This window comes from Sturnus vulgaris, unplaced genomic scaffold (assembly GCF_052056855.1).
Source record: "Sturnus vulgaris isolate bStuVul1 unplaced genomic scaffold, bStuVul1.hap1 Scaffold_84, whole genome shotgun sequence".
Classification (NCBI taxonomy): domain Eukaryota; kingdom Metazoa; phylum Chordata; class Aves; order Passeriformes; family Sturnidae; genus Sturnus; species Sturnus vulgaris.
In genome coordinates, this window is record NW_028276728.1 from 2,257,526 (window position 1) to 2,272,736 (window position 15,211).

Below are 15,211 nucleotides of genomic sequence, written 5' to 3' on the forward strand. Positions count from 1 at the left end.
CTCTGTAAGCAAGGGTTCTTTCTCTCTGTTCAAGCCTCTCACTAGATCATAGCTTCTCAGCATGCACATGCTCCAGTGCGAGCCCCTTTTCTTTCACGACCTGTGGGTGAATTCTGCATGCCTCCACGCACTTCATGAATTATAGGGAAACAATTTGTTGTATTACAGTCCTCACCAGGGTTTGTAGAAAAATCTCAGCTCTGACAGCCTGAGCACCTCCTCCACTCCTTCCTTCCTCTGCACTAACCTTGCCACTCTCCTCACGTCTTCACCTTTTCCTTTTCTCTGACTCAGGAGAGAATTTGTGTTCATAAGTTTGTTTGTTCTCAAGTTCTATCACTTAAAAAGAAGCCTTACAGAATTCTGCAACACTGAAAAGTTGATTCCTTCCGGGGCCCACTTCGGGGAATTGCTCACCATGCCTTTCACTGCTGGTCATGTGGTCCCCACCGACATCACGCAAGCTGCACCAGCCACTGGCTCTACTCAGCGCCTCTCTTCATGCAGGGTGCCAGAAAGGGAAAAACTGCTGCCGCTGCTTCTGCCCTTCTGTCTGCAGCATGGCTGGCTAAGAGCAAGTAAAGTTCATTGTGAGCCATGCTGTGGCCATGCCACCTGGCTGCATGGGTGCTTCTGGCGCTGGCCCAGCTGGGCAGGGGCTGGTGGCCACAAGGTCTCAGCCATGTGGCTGCTAGTGTCTTCAGAATGGTCCCCCAGCACCATGGCCCCCGACAGCCATGCAGGGAAGGTGCCCAGTGGCCCCCTCACCTCCCCTTGGAGGCAAAGAAGAAAGAGAAATTGTGCGCTTTTTCCTTCTTAAATATGTCATCACAGAGGTGTTGCCTACTTCCCTAATAGGGTCAGCCAGATGTCAATTGTCAAAATCTTTTAAGGATTGGCTCTGCTGGACATAGTGGAAATTTCGAGGAGCTTCTCTCTCAGAAGCAGCCTCTATGGCTTCCTCTGCCCCCCCTAAAAGCCAAGTTGTGTTAACCTAACACATCTTTGAACCTTAGACCCTGAGGAAAGTTAAAGAATCCTCTTGAGAGGCCAAAGTTGGATTCAAACTGTGAAGTTTCTTGTAGTGTTCAAGGCTCCCACTGAGGGACACTACTGAGAAAACATGCCCAGAGCACAAAGCTGGAGGCAGTGGTGGCAGGTCACACAATCACGGAATCACTATCATTAAGGTTGAAAAAGACCTTCAAGATAATCTAGTCCAACAGTCAACCCAACACCACTATAATCACCCCTAAACCATATCCCCAAGTGAACATTCAGGCACCCCTTGAACTCCACCACCTCCTTGGGCAAATTTTACCAATGACTGAACGCTCTAAAATTGTTTTCTAATATCTGATCTGAACCCCCCCCGGCCCCAACTTAAAGCCATTTCCTCTCGTTCTGTCACTTAAGACAGGGCAGAAGAGACTGAAGACCACCTGACTAAAACTTCTTTTTGGGCATTTATAGAGAGCAGTGAGGCTCCCCTTGAGCCTTTTCTTCTCCAGATTAAAAAACCCTAGTTTCCTTAGCTGCTCCTGGCAAGAGGTGTTTCTGTGACCCTTCCCCAGCTCCACTGCCTTCTCTGGACTCACTCCAGCTCCTCAATGTCTCTCTTGCACAACTTCTTGCCAGAACTGGACACAGGACATGAGGTGGCACCTCAGTAGTGCCCAGTTCAGAGGAGCAATCACTGCCCTGGTCCTGCTGGCCATACTGTGGCTGATCCAGGCCAGGTGCCACTGTCCTTCTTGCCCACTTGGCAAAAAAAATCCAGCCGGCTCAAATCCAGATGGCTGCCAACCAGAACCTCTCTTGAATCTGAGAAATCTGGAGTTTTTGAGCTTTCTGTGCTTCCAGGAACAGACCACCTGGAAAACACTGCTCTGGACCTGAAACCTTGGAGAAGGCTTGGAAATATGAATAGTGAGTTAGAAATCACGAATGTGTAGTGGGTTAGATGAGTGTATTTTCACTGGGTGATGGGTTTTAAATTTGAGGTTTTTATAGTGCAGTGGTGGTTATGGGACAAGATGGAGAAATTTGGGTGGTGTCTTTTTCTTTATTCACCTTCTTCTTCCGTCTTCTTCACGGAACTTGGGTAGTAGCCTTTGGTTGGTCAGTCAAATATCACTCTAAGGGTTGTGGGAATCTCATATTGGGTCAAAAGAATAAATAATGTAGGTGTTAAACTTTTACTGGTTTGTTTAGCTTTAAAAGGCCTTGAAGCAAGCTCAACTGTAAGCCATTTTTCCTACTTCTAGCAAGGAGCCAGAGGTGCTGTCATACTTTCTGTAATTTTTGATAAGATATAATAAACATCCAAGCCCAAACACGAGAATTGCCTCAATTGTGTTTCTATTAATCCTGGCTCTGAGAGAAAACAGATGGGACTGATGACAAACCACTAATAAGTGGTGCAAAGCCCAGCATACACCCCCACAAACCCCCAAGTTCCTTTCTGCTGAGCAGCTCTCAAGCCACTCCTTCCCCAGCCTGGAGTGTTCCATGGGGTTGTTGTGACCCAAGGGCAGGACTGGGCACTTGGCCTTGTTGACCCTCACACCATTGTCCTCAGCCCATCGATTGAGCCCATCCTGATCCCTCTGCAGAACCTTTCTGCCCTCCAGCAGATCCACCCTCCCACACAAGTTGGTGTCATTTGTGAACTTAGTGTGATTTCCATTTGATCCCCTCATCCAGATCATCAATAAAGATGCTAAACAGGATTGGCCCCAACACTGACCCCTGGGGTCACTCACAAGTAATCAGCTGTTATGGCTAGAATGGGAGCTTCAGACAAGACCTGTCTTAGGCTAAGATTTTTGGATACAGCTTGAATTGTCAGCTAGAAGTCTCACTTCCATGGCACCTGAATAACCACGAGACAAGTGGTGCCTAGTGATTCATTTCACCAATTAGCAAGCTCTTGTGGTGGGGAATATGTCCTGCTACACCAGCCCCAACTGGATTTAGTTCCATTTCCCACCACTCTCTGGGCTTGGGCATCAGCCAGTTCTACATCCAGCAAACAGTTCCCCTGTCCAATCCATGAGCATCCTGCTTCTCCAGTGTCAAAGGCTTTACTGATGTGTAGAAACACACATCCACAGCCTTTCCCTCATCTACTGAATGGGTCATTCTGTCACAGAAGGACCTACCTTTCCCAAACATGCACTGTCTGGGCCTGATCCCCTGGTTGTCTTGCACATACTGTAGGATAGCACTCGGAATCTGCTCCATTGCCTTCCCCAGTACAGAGGTCAGGCTGACAGGCCTGGAGTTCCATTAATCCTCCTTCCAATCCTTATCATAGATGGGCATCACATTTGCTTTCCAGTCAACAGGAACTCCTTCAGTTTACCAGAACTACTGAGAATGAATGAAATAGACTTGGCCAGCTCTCTCCAGCTCCCTCAGGTGCATCTCATTCGTGCCCAGGGACTTGTGTGTGTATCTCATTGGCAGAGCAGGTCACTGACTGTTTCCTCCTGGATTTCAGGGGCTTCACTCAGCTCCCTGTCACCAACTTCCAGCCCTGGAAGCTGAGCATCCTCAGGACAACTGGGTTTGGTATTAAAGACTGAGTCTTTTCCCCCTCCCTGACACAGCACTGCCCTCTGCATCCAGCAAAGGATGGACACTTCCCTGAGCCCTCCTTTTGCTGCCAAGGGATTTATAGAAACTTTTCTTGTTAACTTTAATTGCACTAGCCAAATTAAGTCCCACTTTGGCTTTGGCCCTTCTAACTTTCTTGCATTATCACCTCACAACATCCTTGTAATCCCCGAGGTTTTCTGCCTCTCCTTCCAGAGGTAACACATGCTCTCTTTTGCCCTGAGTTCCTACCTAAGTTCTCCCTTCAACCAGGCCAGCTTGTTTTATGGCACATGGGCACATATGTGCCCACAGAGGAAAACTGTAATTTTGCGGTTGCTCTGCCCAAGACACTCCCAACTATCACATCACACACCACTCATAGAATCATAGAATCACAGAATGGTTTGGGTTGGAAGGGACCTTAAAGAGCCTCTACTTCCAACCCTCCTGCCAGGGACACATTCCACTAGATGAAGTTGCCACAAGCCCTGCCCAAACTGGCCTTGGACACTTCCAGCGTTTGGGCAGCCACACCTGTGCCAGGGCCTCACTACCCTTACAGGGAAGATTTTTTTCTAGATGCTGATCTAAAGCTGCTCTCTATCAGGGGGAAGTCATTCTCCCTCATCCTGTCACTCCAGGCCCATCACCAGGACCCATGGCTGACACCAGTCCTGGAGCAGCTCCATGGTGATCCATTGTTACAAGTTGCCATGGGCATGAGCTGAGGCCTGTAGCAGATCCTATGGCCACGGCAGCCATTTGAAGTTTCATTCTGAGGGCCAGTTACCACAGCATCATCAATGGACCCACTCCTAAATTTTTTGCCTTGGCAACCAAGTCTTGGCCCAGTTGTGATCCTGAATTGCTGTGTGTCGGAGAGTGAAATATTAAAGTTTATGATTTAAACATGTCCTTCATGAAGGACTTTTGCCTATTATAGTAAAACTGTATTACAAAAGCTGCAGAGAAGACCACAACACCCTGAATGGGGCCCTGACTGAGGCCCTACACTGCTCGCTGATGCAGATAAGATAAAGTAACAACTCAGGGCTAAGGATATTCACAGAGCACAAGCCTAATACCTTCTGAGTGGAGACCGCAGTCCCAGGGCTATCAGCTGTGGGAGTCCAACACACCCTCGAACCAAAGAAAGCAAACAGTAACAAAAACAATATTAATGACAGAAGGTATAAGACAAAGAATCTACATAGAAAGTCCGTGACAACACTGTTTCACCTGCCATGCTTTCTCCTCGCAGAAGGAGGGAGAGAGTCCTTTTCCCTTACCCCTGGCAAATAAGATGGTATTGAATAACCTCCTAGAAACGCCCACAACACCACCCCTCAGCTACTGGGAAAAAAATTAACTCTATTTTAGCGACTCTGTCCTGGCTGAAACTAGGATGGCCATGCTGGTGGGGAGGCTTCAAAGGGGTGTTGGAAGATAGATGCAAACAAGAGGAATCAGAAGGTCTGGAAGCAGAAACACCTCATGGGGAGAGACGTGGGAATGGGGCTGTCAGCTTGTTCAGGGGAAGGTTCAAGAGTGATCTCCACATCATAGCAGTGCTGATTTGGCAACTCCTTTTGCCTCTGCTGCATCGAAGAGGCTGAAATAGGGAAAAAAATTGCCCTAAAGGGGAGCAGGGAGGGTGATGAGCTTTGCCTCATCCCAGCCCAGCCTGGGAGTAAGCCAGGGGGGCTGCTGCAGGAAGCTCCCCTTCCCTCCCCTTCTCTCCCCCTCCACTCCTCTCTCTTCTGTCCTGGGGACACCGGGGATGTGAAGATCCCAGGGTGCCACCTGCACAGCTCCTCTGTGCTGGCAGCAGATGTGACCCCAAGTTGTCACAGGGCCTGCAGAGCTGCAGGATGCCTCAGCCCGAGTGTCTGGGCTGCTTGTGCTGGGATGTCTGGGTGCTGCATCTGGAGTGCTGATCTCTGTGCCCATTCTCTCTCAGCCCACATCACCAGAGCAGATCCTGAAGATGTTGGTGAAGGGCAATAAAAACCAGTGCAGCATCACACCAAGGCCAATGCCACCTCCTCCCACTCCCATGCCATCCTCCTGGTGAGTGCTGCTGGCTGTGGTATTGCTCCAATCAATGTTGGAAATAAAGCTAGGAAGCTGCTGAGATCAACATCCCAGGGCAGTCCCACTCAGCACTGAGCCAGGAATTACACATCACAGGACTGTCAAAGTGCTCCCCAGTTTCTTGGTGCAAACTTGCCAGCGGATTTCAATTCCAGCCATGTACTTCCCCGAATTTGCAGGGCTGTCACAGGTGCCTGGGCAGATGGAGGTTCTGGCTATCACTTCAGCCTAAACCTAGTGCCTCACCCCTTGCTACTTGCAGGGGAGTAATCCAAGTGTCTACATGCTTTTCCAGGCTTTTGGAAACCCGACCAACTGTATCATTCTCCACCACTAAACATGGGAGTTGCTGATTCTTTTCCATAACTCTGTCCCTTCTTGTCAGATCCTTTCCCTGGCTTTGCTCCTTGTGTCATCTCCAGGTGTTTGGTTCATCCTTACAGTGTGCCAGGTTCCTTTCCTACTCCTGCCTCACCAGGGTGATCCACTGACCCATTCCATGGGAAACACAGAGCCCTGGTCCCGCTGATGCTACTTGCTCCAGTCAGCCACCCCAGAGGCGTGTGGAACCATCTCTGTCCTCACAGATCCAGGTGAAGCAGCAGGACCGACCGTGCTGTTGGTTTTGCTGGGCATCTGCACGTGGCCAAGGTGAGCCTGACTGACCCGGTGGGCTTGGAGTGAGCCTGGGTCACCAAGGACTGGGGAGAGGAGCTGTGGGAGGGACCAGCATCAATTGCTCACTGCTGGCCCTCGACAGCATCATGCGCCCACTGGCCGGAGGGTAAGGAAGAGAAGGCTGTTACTGGCCTGGCACTGCCAGGCTCTGGCTGTCCAGGGATGAGCCCGGGAGGGATATCCCCGAGCACCCCAGGGCCAAGAGCTGAGCAGGCAGAGCCACATCCCAATCTGGGACAACAGCTGACGAGCTTGAAGAAGGACTTCCCTATGCGGCAGCTGCCACAGACCCGTGACTGCAGCCATGAGCCCAGACACCTGCAGCATGCCCTGGTTCAGCAGGGATCAGGCAGGAACGAGGCAGGGACATGCCCAGGGCTCGGGAGCTGCTGGGCAGGACGATGCATGGCGGGATGGATTGGTATGTGCCTCCCATATGCTGCCGGAATTTCCCAGCCCTGGGGCTGCTGCTATGGGCAGAAGCAGCTGACTGAGATGCTGCAGCGTGTACCCAGGGAGAGCCAGATGTGCAAGAGGTGCAGCTCCCACGTGCCAAGAAAAGGAACTGAGTGATGAAGCATTTGCTGCATCTGAACACTGAGGTTCATTTTTCCCCCGTCTTTTCCTCCTCCTCCTTCCCCTCTTCCTCATTACTGTTGTCCCGACTGCACATTTCTCAGAGGATAACCAGGGATTTTGGGACAAAACCACATTTTTTTGATTTGGAATGTCCCTGGGGATCCCCATTGACCCATCGACCAGGGTGAGGTCGTTCTAGAGCAGCTGTTCTCTATCCCTGCAGCCTTTCTCCCTCTCCCCTGCCTTCTCCTCCTCCTTCTCCTTCTGGTTACCTTCATCCCCACTGTGCAGAGCATATTCCCAAGAGAAAAGCCAATAATTTTGGAGTAGAAAATTGCTTTTCTGAGGGGAACCTCCACAGGGGTCCCAGTCCTGTCAGGGCAGCCTCCCTCCCTGCTCCCCTCCCTTCCTCTCTTCCTTCTTCTCTTCCTCATTGTTGCCATCATCCCCACTCCACAGGGCACCTTCCCCATATAATAAACTGTGATTTTGGGGCGGAAAGTTGCTTTCCTGAGGAAGAACTTCGCCGGGGATTTCAGATGTGCCAGGGCACCCCTTCTCCCTGCCTCCCCTCTCCCTGTCCTCCTCCTCCTCCTCCCCCCCACTCAAGGCACATCTGAGCTTTGCCCAGAAGAGGGGCTGTGCAGGGGGGTCAGGGGGCCAGCGCAGGTGTGTGCGCCGCAGCAGCACACGGCGCATGCGGTGGAAGGCTGAGAGCTCAGCCTCAGGAATATCCTCGAGGAAGATGAGGACAAGGACATCGCGCAGCTCGTCAAAGAGGCGATAGCTGGCCATCTGGATCTCCAGTGAGCACCACTCACTGCGCAGGTACCCGCGGCTCACCACACATACTGTGTGCCGGCTGTTGTACACAGCGTCCACGATGTTGTCCACTATGGCACGGCCAGGGCGAAAGTCACGGTGGTGCAGGCAGAGCCGCAAGGCTCCACGCTCCAGCTCAGGCACCAGCTCCTCTAGCACCCATCGCTCATCCCCGGAGTTGTAGGACACAAAGGTGTCATAGGTGTAGCGCCGCTGCTCCCGCCGCCAGCGCCCACGTGCCCACGCACGCAGCAGGAACAGCTGGTAGCGCAGCCGCCAGTACCCGCGGTGGTGCAGCAGCGGCAGCACCAGCAGCAGCAGCACAGCCGGTGCTGTCCCCGCAAACAGGTACCGCCCCATGTCCAGGTAGCACACATGCGTGTCGAAGCAGTGCAGGTATGTGGAGGCCCCACCCATCTCACCACAGGTGTAGTTATACAGGTAGACCACCTGCACGGGCCCACGCGCCAGCCAGCCAGGCAGCCAGGCATTGGCACAGCTGCAACTCAGCGGGCACTTGCGCAGATCCAGATAGTGCAGGGCGGGGAGGCACGTGGCCAGAGTCACATCCAGTGCACGCAGCTCGTTCTTGGCCAGGCGCAGCTCCTTCAGTCGTGTCAGGTTGCCAAAGACCTCAGGGCCAAGGCTGCGCAGTCCTGCACTCTCCAGGTTTAGGCTGCGCAGTCGGCTCAGGTTCTTGAAGATGCCGGCGGGCAGGTGGCCCATCCCACCGTTGCTGTCAGCTAGCGTCAGGTACTGCAGCTGTGCCAGGTCATCGAAGGCATCGGCAGGGATGGCCGAGAGCGAGTTCTGTGATAGGTAGAGTGAGCGCAAGGCACTGAGGCCCTGGAAAAAGTGATGTGGGACCACACGCATCCCATATGGCTGTTGGGCCTGCAGCTTCAGGTCATACAGGTTGTGCAGGTAGCGGAAAGGTGGCGGCTGCTGCAGGTGTCGGCTCAGGTAGCGCAGCGCATTGGCACGCAGGTCCAGCACTCCCAGTGTCATCTGCACCAGCTGGAATGCCTCTGCTCTCACCTCCAGCAGCCGGTTGCCATCCAGGTAGAGACGGCAAAGCTGCGGGAGACCCTGGAATGCCTTGGGTGCCAAATGCCGCAGGTTGTTCCCACCCAGGTCAAGGGTCTTCAGGTGGTCGAGCCCCTTGAAGGCGCCAGGGAAGAGCACGGCCACACGGTTGTTGCGCAGGTTGAGGTCTTCCAGCTGCTGCAGGTCGGCAAAGGAGCCGGGCAGGAGGTCGGTGAGCAGGTTGTTGTCGAGGCGCAGGTGCCGCAGGTCGTGGAGTCCACGCAGTGCTGCACGGTGCAGTCGTGCCAGCCCATTCACATCCAGCCGCAGCTGCCGCAGGGCTGGTGCATTGTCAAAGGCACCCGCACCAGCTACTAGGATGCGGTTGAAGCGTAGGGACACATTGTGCAGTTGGTGCAGAACCGGAGTCCCTTTGCACGATGGCAGCCGCTGCAGCAAGTTGTGCTCAGCCACCAGCTCACGCAGTGTTGCACGCTGTACCTGGTTCAGCAGCCGTCCTATGCAGCCCAAGTACCGCAGCTGGTTGCCAGACACGTCCAGGGCACCCAGCTCTGGACACTTGGCCAGAGCCCCGTTGGGCATTGCTTTGAGCTTCAAACGCTGCAGCTGCAGCCTCTCCAGTAGCGGCCCTGTCAGCTGCTGGCACAAGTATTCCAAGTCCCCTATGCCCATCCGTAGCCCTGACACATCCACATGGCGTGGGGGGACTCCAGCCATGTGCAGCAGCTGCACCATGTCCAGTGGGTTCCCAGCCAGGTGCAGGGATGTCAGGTTGTGCAGACACAGGCGAGCGAGCGGTGCAGGGTCCGAGATGTTGTTGTAGGACAGGTCGAGCACACGCAGCCCTGGGGGAATCACTCCAGGAGTGGCCCCTGAAAGAGATCCCAGTGAGTTATTGCAGAGGAGCAGGACCCTCAGTGTAGGCGGCAGCCCTGGGGCCAGTGTCGACACCATGTTGGCACACAGGTCAAGCAGGTCCAGGTGTGTCAGATTCCTCACAGCTGTGGCCACGGGCTCCAGCGCGCTGAGCTGACCACCCCGCAACCAAAGTGTGCTGAGTGCTTCCAGTGACTGGAAAGCCCCAGGGGCCACCTTCTGTAGCGGATTGTAGTCCAGCCGCAGTGTGCTCAGGTTCCCCAGCGGGGTGAATACACCTGTGGCCAGCACTGACAAGTTGTTGTGCGCGAGGTTTAAGTGGGCTAGTGATGACAGCCCACAGAAAGCCTCCGGGGCCAGCAGTTCCAGCTGGTTGTGGCTCAGATCAAGGGTGTAGAGACGTGGCAGGTGGGCAAAGGCACGGGGGGGCACCTGGCGCAAGGTGTTGACAGAGAGGTTGAGGGATGTGGCAGTGGACGGGAGGTCACCCACTGCAGCCCCCACGGTGCTCAGGAAGCGCTGGATGCAGCGGAACAGCCCAGGGTCCCATGGCGCCTGGATGCAGTTGTGGAAGCCATAGGGAGAGACCCCTGCAGGCACCAACACCAGTGTCAGCAGGGTCACCAGCAGTGGGGTGCACATCCTGACGCACCCTGGAGAGACCTTGGATGCAGTGGGGGAGAGAGAGTGAGATGAGGCGTGTCCTAAGTACTGCAGAGGCCCCCCTTGACACCCAGGGACCACACTTGGGGCTCAGGGATCCCCACCACCCTAGGGATCCCCCTCGCAACGCAGGGACCCCACCACCATCCCAAAGACCCCACTCAAGGCCCAAGGACCCCTCATCCAACACCAGAGACCACCAGAACCCCAGGGACCCCTCATCCATGCACCAGAAACTCCCGCCAGAATGCCAGGATCCCCAATCAGGGTCCAAGGACTCCTCATCCATACCCCAGGGACCCACACACATTCCAGTGATTCCCTTCAGGGCCCGGAGACCCTCCCCCAACCACAACCCAGGGAGACACACCCCAGGGACCCCCATTAGGGCCTAGGTACCTCCCTCAGGGCCACAGAACTTCCACACACCCCAAGGACCCCTAGTCCCCCAGTCCTCAGGTATTTTGGGGACCCCCCACTGCCCATCAAGTTCCCACCGTGCCACTACCTCCGCTTTGGGTGATTTTGGGGTTAGAAAAGGGAAGTTTCAGTTATCACTTTTTGCCACCACTACCCCACCCACCTCCCTGTGACATGGGCGGGGAAGGCCCCTGACTGAACAGATTTAGGGGTCCCTGGGGGGAGGTGACAGAGGTATGAGGCCACACAGCTGGGTCACTCCACCCCCCACCCACCCCCCCCCCCCCCCCCGGTGCGGATCCCTGGAGTCTGGGGGGTCCCCAGGACACCCAAGCCTCTTACCACCCCTTAGCCCCTCCTCCATCCCCCTGCTGCCATGTGCTGCTCTTTGTTCTTCTTCCCCTTCCTCAGGCTGAACCATCTGGTTTTGGTTCCTTTGGGGGAAATACTGGGCTCTACCAAGTTATACTCTCTCATACTGGGTTATACTTGACTATATTGGTCTATACTGGGCTCTGCTGAGTTGTACTGAATTATACTGGACTGTACTGGGTGCTAGTGGGCTGTACTGGGCTGCACTGGCCTGGACTGGGGCACTTTAAAGTCATGGGAGGTGATGGGGAGCTTGAGGGAGTACAGGAGTTATGAGGATGCCCAGACCCTCCTGTGGGGAGTGTGATGAAAGGGGGTGCCCAGGCCTCCCCTTGACCCCATGCCAGCCGACCCCCCCGTCAGCTTCCTCATTTTCCTCCTCATGCCCATCCTGCTGCACAAGTACTTTTCCATCATAGGTACCACGGAGGATATGGGGAGGTGGCTGGGGGGCACAGGGGAAGCTGTGGGGCAGTCAGGGGTCCTATAGAGTGACACAACGGCCAGAGCTGCACTCACTTTGCCACTACGGTCCTGTGCCCAGAGTGAGTTCCACCCCGGGAACAGGAGGCCTTAGATGTAGCTCCAGCTATGGCTCCATGCCCTTTTTGGCTGTCAGATTGCATTCGAAGGAGGCAAGGAGGAGGGGGAAGTCTTTTGCAAAGGATAAAAAGGATTTATTACTCGGGGGAATTCGGGGGGCAAAAGACAAAAATGGAACGGTAGAACAACTTAAATATGGGGGAGGTTCAAGGGGAAGGTACAAACTCTTAGGAAACGGGAGAAATTCTGAGGAAGGATAAAGGGTAGGGTTTACAAGGGCACTGTCCAATGAGGGAGGTAGGGGGAAAACTGAGTCACATGGACTAATGAGAGGTGGAGTTTTAGGGGATTTCCAAAGGGGATTTCCAAGCAGGGGGCTGGCACAAAGCAGGATTGACACCTAATTCAGGATAGATTGACAAGGTGGGTGGGAGGGTATAATTTTGGACTAAACTATTAACTTGGGCAATAACAGAACATACCATTAACAAAAAACACACTGCAACAATAGAGCCTTTGGGGAGGTCTGTGGGGTAGGTTTGGACATCTCTATGGGGCACTCACAGTGTTGGTGCTCTCAGGGGCCACATCAGACTGGGGAGCTCCATCCAGCTCTCTGTGTACCTGACCCTGTAGAGCATTGCCCCCATCACCCTGCTCACCTCCAAGGCCCGGGTGAGACCCCCATGCCCACCTGTATTTGTGCAGTTTGGGAAAGGTATGTGGGTATTTGGGGGATATTTTGGGATGCAGAGGCAGTTATTTGACCACAGGGACGTACTTTTTTGGGGAGGGATCAGTTCTTCGACCCCCATCAGGTGCTTTATAACTGTGAGGTCCACGTGAGACCCCTGTGCCCAGCTGAATTTGGGGAATATGGGGGCATTTGGAGGGATATGGGGTATTTGGATGGTGTTTGGCTTTGTGGGGTTTATCTTTGGGGAGAGAGGCAGTTTTTTGATCCCAGTCAGGTGGTGTACCCCTACAAGTCATCTGCTGGGCATGGGCTCATTGTGCTGCCGTTCAGGGCCTTCGGCTGTTTCTGCAGTGTCATTGCTGTCACTGTCACCTTTGTCCTTGAGTACCACTACTTCTACCTGCGTTTCCTGGGGGCTTATGCCCTCTGCTGAGTCCTGCGGGGTAGCTGGAGGGCACCTGAGGCTTCTCATACAAGGGTCTCTTGGGGGTTTCATGAGGGTCTCATAGGGGTCTCACAAGGGTGTCCCAGGGAGAAAACTCTTCAAAGAAAAATGCCACTCAAGTTTCCACTGGGCAAGTCCTCAGGCACATGGAGTCAGCACAGTCTCTGGACTCCTTTTAGGGATCGGACTAATGTTCAAACATTAACATTGACTCACTGCCAACAGGCAGACAACAGATTTGATCATTCAGAACGTCAAAACCCCAAATATTTTCATTGTGATCTTTGATTGCAAAGCAAGTAGCCAATATCTACTTCTAATCCAGGAGCCATAAATTAATCTTAGCAGCTTGGCAGATAACATTTGCTCCGTTTACTTCAGTGATTTTTAACTCTTGGTGTCTGGGTCATACACCCAGCTTCTAGGCATCCTGCTTCATTAGTACTGAGTGCTGTGCTCCTGTATCTATTAGAAATGTAATTAATTAATGACAAGAACCAACTGGAATCTGGATGTATGGGTCATTACTACGTATGTATTGATAGGGTTCCACTTGCTGGATTTCAGTCTCATTTGGCTTGTCCTTGGAATGCTTTTGCAAATCAGCCACCTGAACGAACTCTGTACAATACAGAGTGAATTGGTAGCTGGCTTCACCTTTGCCTTTTCCTTCAGTTTTCATATTTTATCCTTTTCTTCCTGGAACTCTTTCTGCAACTATTCAATTCTCAGTAACAGAGATAATTCAGCTGCTTTCTTCCTATTTTCGCTCTCAGATCTTGTTTCTCTCTTCTATAATTTTCCCTATTCAAATTCTCAAATAATAGTCTTTCCTTACACTCTGCTGAAGCAAGGAGGGTCCTAGGATGATCTTTCTCAGTCATAAGTTTATCAACTTGGATTCTCAGTTTTTCTCCTGTCTCCATCTCAGAAGCCAGTGGTGACTTTGATACCTCACTTTCTGTGTCAGTCTTATTTTTGGTGAGCCTCCTTAAATGTTTGCAGCTGTCAGCCCCCAGCTCAGTTACTAAGGATGTTGAAAGTTGTTTTTAAGAGTCCAATTAACAATATTAGCCTGTGGGGCCACAGTACTGATAGGTATCTCAGGAGTTCCAACTCCCACATCAACATCTTTATCCTGCCTGTGGCAAAGGAGTGCAACTTTCCTTTTCCTCAGGCACTCCATTCCAGGCACTACATTCTCCAGAACATCAGCGAATAATTTATCACTTACTGAGAAATTCTTGCTGCAAGCCTTTTGCTCACACTACATTCCATTGGGCACTGGGACCCTGCTGCTCTCTTTTGGGCAGTCCACTTCCTTGCTGCCATTTCAATCTCCTGATTGTTGTTCTGGTTACTAATCGTTCAGTGAAACCCATCCTTCTGCCATAGTTAATTACCCCCTAAGATCTCTCTCTCCACATTAAGAGTCTTTTCCCTTGTCTTCCTCTCTGTGGGGTTTAACACTTACCTCAACTGATCCTGTAATTCTGCTGCAGTGTTTCATCACGTCCAGCAAAACTCTAACCATGGCAGCCACATACTTGGATAACCAGTGATGTAGGTGAGGGCTGTCCTGGAACATCTGTCATTCATCAGTTGCAAACATGCTGCCTTCTGTACACTCTCTGTCCCATGATCTATGGCTGGGGTCTCAACCCTAAGCAAATCACTCCTCTCTAATTGATCCAATCTCCTGCCCAATAGGCAGCACTCTGAGTTAAAGACCAGAGTTTTCTCTGGTCATCCACCATTAAACGTACTTTTGGCCCCCAGAAGCCTTGGGCCTCTGCCTCAGACTAATGACTCAATCACCCCCTGCCAGAGGCACTCTCCAAACATATCCAATTTCTGATTCCCATATAAATCTGCTATACTTTTCCTGGAACTTTGTGTACTGCTGTGTACTGCACTGTTTTAATAAGAGTTTGCAGACCCTGATTACCATTAAAGATTTCATCTTTAATTAGGGGTTGTAATGTGATTTACCCATCATCAGATGTACTGCTGTTTATAGGGTCGTTAGAGAGTGGGCTTCACTCAAAGCAATTTTCTGTCCCGCCCACAATTCGAGTTAACTTTTTTGAAGGTTCAGTAGCAAAAATATTCCCCACCAAGCTCAGCACCAGCATGTCTGGGGAAAAAAGAGGGCTGAGGGGAGCCCAAAACTGGGGGTATCCCAAACCAGGTGGGCGGGGGCTGGGCCGGGATTTTAGGGGGAATATCTGGCGTCCCTGAGGTTTGGGGGGCTCAGACGGTACCCCAGGGATGGCAGGGATGGGCAGATTGGAGGGGATTGAGGATCCCAGGGCAGGGTTGGAGTTGGCCCGGGCCGTTCTGGGGTCCCTCATGCGCCCTCAGGCGCAGGC

At 52.7% G+C, this 15,211-nt stretch overlaps 1 protein-coding gene across 1 annotated transcript; it reads right to left on the reverse strand.

Annotated features, from left to right (window-relative positions):
* Positions 1 to 5,360: 5,360 nt before the first annotated feature.
* On the reverse strand, positions 5,361 to 10,341 carry LOC106864455 (uncharacterized). The gene has a single exon (XM_014894083.2). It carries the CDS (start codon positions 10,339 to 10,341, stop codon positions 7,330 to 7,332), a length of 3,012 nt encoding a protein of 1,003 aa, XP_014749569.2. The 3' UTR covers positions 5,361 to 7,329.
* Positions 10,342 to 15,211: the final 4,870 nt, after the last annotated feature.

Excerpts from the sequence above, each read along its gene's own strand:
- LOC106864455 (XM_014894083.2), bottom strand. The coding sequence starts at position 10,341 with ATGTGCACCCCACTGCTGGTGACCCTGCTGACACTGGTGTTGGTGCCT.